General features: G+C 35.0%; 2 protein-coding genes across 3 annotated transcripts in view; one reads left to right on the top strand and one right to left on the bottom strand.

The window, feature by feature from the left end:
* Positions 1 to 2022, bottom strand: part of LOC111411985 (transcription factor bHLH113-like) — an 11348-nt gene extending 9326 nt beyond the window's left edge. Inside the window, exons 1-3 of the mRNA XM_023042699.1 lie at positions 1762 to 2022; positions 1598 to 1663; positions 1419 to 1478 (exon numbers count right to left, since the gene is read on the bottom strand). Of these exons, the coding sequence (XP_022898467.1) occupies positions 1419 to 1478; positions 1598 to 1663; positions 1762 to 1971 (336 nt within the window). The 5' untranslated portion in view covers positions 1972 to 2022. The remainder of the gene's footprint in view (positions 1 to 1418; positions 1479 to 1597; positions 1664 to 1761) is intronic.
* A 3087-nt stretch (positions 2023 to 5109) lies between these two features.
* Positions 5110 to 8960, top strand: LOC111411984. Of its 2 annotated transcripts, XM_023042698.1 has the most exons (2): positions 5110 to 5600; positions 7704 to 8960. In XM_023042698.1, exons 1-2 carry the CDS (start codon positions 5192 to 5194, stop codon positions 8882 to 8884), a joined length of 1590 nt encoding a protein of 529 aa, XP_022898466.1. In that variant the 5' UTR covers positions 5110 to 5191; the 3' UTR covers positions 8885 to 8960. The 2 variants fall into 2 exon arrangements, with proteins under 2 accessions (XP_022898466.1, XP_022898465.1); XM_023042697.1 differs by lacking the exon at positions 5110 to 5600 and having other exon boundaries at positions 7186 to 8960.
* The last annotated feature ends 320 nt before the right edge of the window (positions 8961 to 9280 follow it).

The raw sequence follows: 9280 nt of genomic DNA, 5'->3' as shown, positions 1-9280 counted from the left end.
AAAATGAAACGTAAGATTACAATCTAAATTTGAAGTTTGCATTAACACTTCTTCTTCAAGTTTTTTTCCTATTGATATTTGGAGTTTTGGTAGAAAAAGTATAGACGGTAAACAAATTATTGGAGAAAAAATTGTATTTGTGTTTAGGTTATTTTGTTATTTAAGTTTAAAAAATATGAATATTAGAATGAAAAAAAAATGTATTAGAGGATTGGGCCGATTAATTGATGGATCGGTTGGTTGTTTAAACCGATACCAATCCGATCCAACTTTTTAATAATTAAAATTAACTGAACCAAACCAATCTGACTCTATTTGGTTTCATCGATTTGGTCGATTTTTCTATTTCTTTTTTTTTTTTTTTCACTCCATATTTCACCATTCATTTTCCATTACACACCTAGGAATAAACCGAACAAAATGGCGAACATAATGGATTTTCATTTCCACAAATGACCCAAAATTCATCGTTTTCTTGTATTGTCAAAAGGGCAAAATTTTCAGCAAAATCCTTGGCCATGTCCAACTTAGAGAGAGAAAGCTGAAGAGGCGAGTCTTTAGTTTGACAAAACATTATTGTTCATCATAGAAGATAACCAGAAATCAGCTCCATTGGAGTCTGCGACATGTAGGGTTAACTCAACAGGAACCAGACACAGCCCTTTGCTTCTTAGATCATTCCTTGTTTCAGTTTCACTCTTCCCTTTCATTTCTTTGTCCTCCTGCATGTCCAAAACCATCTTTCAAGAAAATAGTGCAATGATCAATTAAATAGATAGGATTGAGCTCATTGATAGAACTTTAGAATTTGTTTTTTCCCCTCAAAATTACTAATTTCTAAACTTTAGTTTTTTAACACGTCAAATGAACTGGAAATATTGCATAAACGTTAAAACTGAAAATTAGATGGAATCCAATGAAAAAATGATATCATTATACAGTTATGCAAACCGATTCATTTTATCATTAAAAGTCTGCTATATATGTACAATTTACATAAATGATGTCTAGATGCGATGCTTTAACATTGTCGATCCGATGTTGTTCATGTACCATGCCGCACAATTTCGTTATAACATAGGCTCGACCATATTGAACAGTATTAAATAAAATCAAAACAAATAAATTTTTTTCTCAATTATATTATCCGATCTACGGTCATGAAGTACTAGACTGCACCAAACACTCTTCAAGTTGTTAGCTAGAGGCTAATGGGAAGGTTGATCAGGTGCTGCCAGTTTGGTATCGCTTAAAAACCTGATTAAAATCTAAGTTAAAGTCAATCAATAAATTTAATCACATATTTTATAGGATTCACAACTTTTTAATCACACAAACAAGGTCTATATGCGTATTTGAGGCGTGATAAAAATACTTACAGGCAGAGAGTGCATGTATGGAGAACATAGAACCCGAACCTGATCTTGCAGAAACCTTATGTAACCCATTGCTTCATGAAGCACTGATGCTGTATCTGTCTGTGCAATCAATTTCCAAGAATGTATTTCCACAATTTGATTTGTGTAAAAGGAAGAGTAAAGAGAAAAATATAATTAAACTAATTAAAATATTTGTAAATTGATAAAATGAATCAAACTTTGCCAAAGGGTGACACAAGTTGCTGCAACGCTGTGATTCTTTCACCAAGCTTCTCTTTCTTTTCCTATATTTTGCCAAACCTTGTAAAATGTTAAGCATTTAAGCAACGTAAATGTATTTAGATTTAGTCTCCCTTTACATGCAATTCTAGTCTCGACTGACCTTCGATTGGCCGGAGATCACAGTTGAGTTTGTCGACTTGGTTTTCCTGCGGTATTTCTGGGTTCCTGCCAGAGCTCCGGAATTAACGCCGGAGTTCAGAGTGAATTCTGCACTACCCGACCCATCTCTCTTCTTGGATTTTGGCAGTGCATAATTTGTTGAAGAAGTGGAGGATGAATCACTGCATGTAACTCCAGATTTTTCAGCCATTTTAGCAGAACTCTCCACAATCTGCAAATCACATTCTTTGCCATAATCTCCAAAACATTTTATGCAAGGTGTCCTATTCTAGACTAATCCTTGGGTCTGTGATCCGGCCCCTCTTCACACAGTCCGGTTAATCGCAGGATGTGCCTCCAACTGGCCAGGGTCCGAGCGCTCCCCACCTGGTCTGACAAAGTGCCAAGCAAGCCAATCCAAGTTGCACCTTGCCTTCCAAGAATAATTCTTGCCTTCCAAGTTCCCATATATTTTCTCTTTCTATATGTCTTGAAATGGAGTTACGGGAGTTACTGAGAGGGAAAAAGCCTTATTTACAGGCTTTTCCTACCTATAAGTTATACGGATGCTGATTTCGCAGCACTTGCCTGAGAAAACCGTGCTTTATAAGAGACAGTTCGGACCCCTAAACTCCGGTTCAAAATTAGAGCTTTAACTGACTAAACTCTAATTTTAAGTGTATATCTCATGAGATTTATAATTTTTATTAATTATTCGATCATATTTTATTATAATAAATTTGGACAAAAAAATTTATAGTTCCAACATTAACAACGTTTCTTGCCACAAAATATAGAAAAAGGCAAGTGAATGGATGGGTACTGCGTTGCGTGGCGCAGCCTAAAACGCATTACCAGTGGATACCACCCACACGTTATAGGTGCATGTTCTTTTGTCTTACCTAATTATGAGCATTTGGCAAATTATGAATTAATGCCCTCTTTGAACCTCATTATTTCTTCATTAATATGAAAAATATAATCATTATCCATCACATTAAGTCACCATATTTGACTTTTTATCTATTGTGTGGGATTCATAGCGATTATATTTTTCATTCTTATTTTTACAATAATGTGACTCAAACGAAAGCTAAAAAAATTAATACTCACAATTTATTAATAATTGATAAACACTTAAAAATACTACCAAACAAATACGATAATGATTGGTAAATTGAAGTTATTTTTCACACCTTCCATTCGCAGAATTTTGCCCCCGTTTAGCCCCCATTATCTCATTTCATTCTTTTTCTCTCTCTTATTTTCAAATACACAATCTTCCATAAAATAATATTACACGCAAATAAAAAATAAATTTCATTCTTTTTCAACCACACATTTTTCAAAAAAATACTATTCCAACCATTAAAATTTGGCAAGAATGGGGGCCAAAGGGGGCAAATTATTAATAGATGCATATTGTGTTTTATATATTAGTTGAACGAGATCTTGAAACATACCATGAAGAGTTGTCCAAAAGCTAAAGAGATCCGGGGGATGTGTGATTTATTTAAAATTTGGGAAAATGGGACGTCATTTCATTAATAACATTCGTTGGAGTATTCTATTTCCTTGCATTACGAGAATAAATAAATAAAAGTAGAAATTCAAAAGTCTATAACTTATTAGGGATTGAAAGATGTTCGAGGCAGTAATTTTGTTAAATGTAGAGATTATACAAAACCTAAGAAAGTTGTACTCGAAGATCGTCATTCCTTATTCTCAGTGCTCAATAGTCAATATTGAGATTTTGCACACTTTATGGTAATGGAACAATTGTGTGTATTAGAATTTTTTCAAGAGATTCTTTAAACATAACATGTTTTCTATTTTGAAGAGTTAACCTTTAAAATGATGCTTCAAATTAACATTTTAATTTAGAGAGTGGGTCGAACTCACTTTTTATAATTAAATGCATTCAAAGTATTTTAATTTTTAATATAGAAAAATAATAAAATAATTTAAAGAAAAGTTAAATAAAACAAAAAGATAGAGAAAATTAATAAATATTTCTTTAGAGTAATAAAATTAAGTGTTAAATATACAAAATTTGTTGGAACATTTCAAGATTTTAACTCTCTAAATTTATAAATACTCTCCAAATAATAGAATATGTCCTTTAAAAATAGAGAATTTATTGAAAATGCTCTCAACTTGCAAACAAAAATGAAATGTATGACAATTTTATTGTTATTTTGAAAATTTCACATTTTTCTAAAGAACCTTGGAGCAGTCTTTGTTATAATTATGTTCTTTGATCATCTTACCATTAAGTTATAATCAATCATATTCTTTATTCACACATTTCATAAGATTCATAATTTAATCACTTATTATTTACATATTTCCATAGGACATACAATTTATGCACACTTAAAAAACATGCCCGGCTTAAATATGTTCGACTTAAGCAATTATAATGAAAATCAACCACCTCATTTTTAAAAGTTAAGAGAATAATTAGCTATTGGAAGAAAAAATTAGCGGTCGAAGATGCAACAAAGGTAAGTAGAGTCAATGGTTCACGAGTTCATTAATCACTCATTGTCTTGTAGGACGTGTAACATCGTAAGCCGCGTGCACATTAGCACAGCAGAACCGATCACCCAACCTAAACAGCACTGATCAACTGCTATTTAAATTTCATACAACAATGTCACAATGATGAAAGTTCCTTTCATTTCATGTAAAATTTCCACATATCATCATCAATTATAAAAATGAAAGGAAAACGACATCTTCTTTTATTTTGCACGAACCACGCAAACATTTTCTTCAAATCCAAATGCACAGAGGTGAAAACTTCACATATTCAGACTAATCAATTTATCAATCAAATAATTTAGGAGCCAAGCAAAAACTTAATCTCGAGAAAAATATAGAAGATGGCAATGTGTATGTTTCCGTCCATAACTACGAAAAATCCCATATATCCCGTGTCTTATATGACAATACCTCCAAACTTCATTGAAAACGGATCTTGTGAACGATTTGGTCCACAATTCCTAAAAATCCAATGTCCCTAGTCTTCTGTACTCGATTTCTTGCAAATTTACATCATATAAATTAAGAAAACAATAAGAAAATTTGGCTATGGTCCTCAATTTCCGATTTTTCTCAAACGCTCCAAAATTATATTATACTAAAACGGGGAATAAATACATTAATTCAAGAAGAAAAATAAGCCTTGAATGTTAGTATTATCTAAGCAATTAATGCATCCAATGACCAAAACCGCAGAATCGAATGGTGCACACAAGTCTCATCCATAACCACAAAGTTTGATTCCCTTGAACCCACAAATCTTATTTCAAGTTGGCAACCTTAGCATCACTCATTCTCTCTATAAATCCCAGCACTCTTCTCCATATTCAAGAATCTTAAACAATAAAATCCTTAAGAGAAAGGGGATATTACACCAAGAAAATATGGATATATGGTCATGGATATGTGAACTCCCCAACTCGGATGAGTGGAGCGAGTCAAACTCACCTCAAACTTTCCTACTTGCAGCTTCCAACCCTACCCGACTCAAGAACAATTCAGCGCAAACTATTGAACTCAGAGCAGAGCGAAAATTTGGATCTGAGTCGGAATCATTTCTCACTTTCTCTATACGCTTTCTAGAGTCTAACTCTTCTATTGCAGCAGAGATAATCATATGGACTTCTGATATTTGTCCCTTGGCTTCAGACAAGCCATTCTTGCCTCTAATACTCCAACTCCTTCAAGAGATTGTATCCCGTTCCCCCACCGCACATGATAGCACTTGCCCTCGTTCACAGCTCCAAAAGCTGAAACCCGAGCCAGTTTCATGGACTCTAGACTCCCACTCACCAGAATCTTTCTCAAATTTCTTCAACTTCATCTTCCTTGCCCGGATATGTACATGGTTTTCTTTCTTTTTTGCATGTAAAAAAAAATAAAAAAAATGAAACGATGATAAAAAGACGGTAAACGTCTTTGTTAAATTTTTTGTGACCCTCAATTTTTTTTTATCTTTTTTTTTTTTTCGAAACACAACATTTTTGCATATCATATTAAAATTATTAGTGATGTTTAAAAAAAATATTGTGCTCATTTGAATAAAATTATAGTCTCATTATAGTTTGAAATCAAAGTCAAACATTACTAAACACACTTTCATAATCACTATTCATTTATCATCTACGTATTTCGTTGAACGAACTATTCTTTTTTTCATTATCATTTCATCCAAGCAAGCATATTGATCTATCACTCTAATATTATGCATCACGGGACCCAAGGATGCATGTTCACCAAGTCGATACAACTATAACCCTTAAAGAACCTTGGAGCAATTCTTCGTTATAATTCTGTTCTTTGATCATCTTAACATTAAGCAATCTTACCATTAAGCCATAATCAATCATATTCTTTATTCACACATTTCATAAGATTCATAACCCAATCACTTATTATTTACATATTTCCATAGGACATACAATTTATACACACTTAAAAACATGCCCGGCTTAAATAATTTCGACTTAAGCAATTATAATGAAAAGCAACCACCTCATTTTTAAAAGTTAAGAGAATAATTAGCTATTGGAAGAAAAAATTAGCGGTCAAAGATGCAACAGGTAAGTAGAGTCAAAGGTTCACGAGTTCATTAATCACTCATTGTCTTGTAGGACGTGTAACATCGTAAGCCGCGTGCACATTAGCACAGCAGAACCGATCACCCAACCTAAACAGCACTGATCAAGTGCTATTACAATTTCATACAGCAATGTCACAATGATGAAAGTTCCTTTCATTTCATGTAAAATTTCCACATATCATCATCAATTATAAAAATGAAAGGAAAACGACATCTTCTTTTATTTTGCACGAACCACGCAAACATTTTCTTTAAATCCAAATGCACAGAGGTGAAAACTTCACATATTCAGACTAATCAATTTATCAATCAAATAATTTAGGAGCCAAGCAAAAACTTAATCTCGAGAAAAATATAGAAGATGGCAATGTGTATGTTTCCGTCCATAACTACGAAAAATCCCATATATCCCGTGTCTTATATGACAATACCTCCAAACTTCATTGAAAACGGATCTTGTGAACGATTTCGTCCACAATTCCTAAAAATCCAATGTCCCTAGTCTTCTGTACTCGATTTCTTGCAAATTTACATCATATAAATTAAGAAAACAATAAGAAAATTTGGCTATGGTCCTCAATTTCCGATTTTTCTCAAACGCTCCAAAATTATATTATACTAAAACGGGGAATAAATACATTAATTCAAGAAGAAAAATAAGCCTTGAATGTTAGTATTATCTAAGCAATTAATGCATCCAATGACCAAAACCGCAGAATCGAATGGTGCACACAAGTCTCATCCATAACCACAAAGTTTGATTCCCTTGAACCCACAAAACTTATTTCAAGTTGGCAACCTTAGCATCACTCATTCTCTCTATAAATCCCAGCACTCTTCTCCATATTCAAGAATCTTAAACAATAAAATCCTTAAGAGAAAGGGGATATTACACCAAGAAAATATGGATATATGGTCATGGATATGTGAACTCCCCAACTCGGATGAGTGGAGCGAGTCAAACTCACCTCAAACTTTCCTACTTGCAGCTTCCAACCCTACCCGACTCAAGAACAATTCAGCGCAAACTATTGAACTCAGAGCAGAGCGAAAATTTGGATCTGAGTCGGAATCATTTCTCACTTTCTCTATACGCTTTCTAGAGTCTAACTCTTCTATTGCAGCAGAGATAATCATATGGACTTCTGATATTTGTCCCTTGGCTTCAGACAAGCCATTCTTGCCTCTAATACTCCAACTCCTTCAAGAGATTGTATCCCGTTCCCCCACCGCACATGATAGCACTTGCCCTCGTTCACAGCTCCAAAAGCTGAAACCCGAGCCAGTTTCATGGACTCTAGACTCCCACTCACCAGAATCTTTCTCAAATTTCTTCAACTTCATCTTCCTTGCCCACCTTTTCTGGCTTTGTGCATGCGATGCGCCATCAGAGGTTGGCTCCCTGTATTTCCATTCATTGCTTGCTCCAAACCTCGAAACTTTCTCACGTAAAGCCCGTCCCGTTCTTCGTAATTTCTTCATCACTGTAGGAACGGACGTGGAAATTTGCTTCATGCGTACTTTTGGATACATAGCATCAAAATGGTTGGTTTCAAGTGATGTTGAGGTTGGACTACAGTCTTTGGCCCCATTGCCATCTCATAATCTTGGATTTTCATATGCCATGGAGTCTCATGGGTTATGGATTCTGAAAGGCTACTCTCCGGCGAAATCCATGCAGTTGGAATTCAGTAATAATGGACGTAAAAATCAGTTCCCAGCTATTATTGATGCCAGAGAATCTGTGCTGAAGTATGCACTAGCACACCAGCAGCTTGAGGCTGTGATTCAATTGGAATATACAGTCGGATTCAGCGACGGATTTATCCAAGTGAAGGCATGTGTCGACAACCTGCGGTTCCATGTGGTGAAACTAGGATTTAAGAAAAATGATCAGGATGCTGATTGGATGGATGAGAAGTATTTTCCATCAAGAGTCCGGGTCTGGGTTGGGCCAGAAGTGGGTGCAAGTTATGTGGGTGGGCTGAGCTTGGGCCAGTCAACTGACAATATGGAAAGAGAGGTGGAAATGCAAAAGAGTTTGAAGGGTACTAACGGAAAATCAAAAGTTCCTAATGTGAAGACAATGACAAGAATGAAATCAAGAACAAAAATAAGAAATTGGAGGTGGGACCAAGATGTGGAAGGAAATGCAGCTATATTTGATGCAATTTTATGTGACAACACCACGGGAGCCGAAATTGCCACGTGGAAGCCATCAAACGGCAGTGGCATTCAATTTCGTAAACGGTACACCGGAGGCAGCCGAGCATTCACTAAAACCGGTGGCTTGATTTTCTCGGGCGAGGAATATAAGGACGGTGTTATGTGGAGATTGAACAAAGAGATGGAGGGCAGTGTGTTGAAATGGAGAATAGGAGCACAAGTATGGTTGACCTACTTGCCCAATGACATAAATAGTTCATATTATGAGACACGTTGTATTGAGTGGTGTGATGAGGTTGATTTGCCATTGATACCTGGCAAATACTAGAAACAGAATAGCATTATTTAATTTACTTAAAATAACAAATATGTTTTGATATTATGAAATATTTTGTAATGCTTCTCTCGATATTGTTATTGGTGGCTGATGCTACCAAAAAATATTACTTGAAAGATCTCGAACTTGATGATCGAATTTTACTTTGAAGAACACGGACGGTCTTTGAATACCTGCAACAAAGGCAAGGAGGTGTGTGTTCATCGCCCCTCCGATGCTTAAATCAGATAGGGAATTAAGTGCGTGATGCTATAAATTGAAGATAATGAAAAACGTACCTCAAGAATGAGCACAAGTTGTGTATTTATAGGTGTTAACGGTGGAGTCCTAAAAGGACTTATTCTATCACGATCCTTATCCTCGTAGGAAAAGGAGTTAGTGTTTTAC

This window comes from Olea europaea, chromosome 16, assembly GCF_002742605.1.
Source record: "Olea europaea var. sylvestris chromosome 16, O_europaea_v1, whole genome shotgun sequence".
NCBI classification, from domain to species: domain Eukaryota; kingdom Viridiplantae; phylum Streptophyta; class Magnoliopsida; order Lamiales; family Oleaceae; genus Olea; species Olea europaea.
The sequence above is the reverse complement of the archived record's forward strand: the minus strand, read 5'-3'. Positions and strand labels throughout refer to the sequence as shown.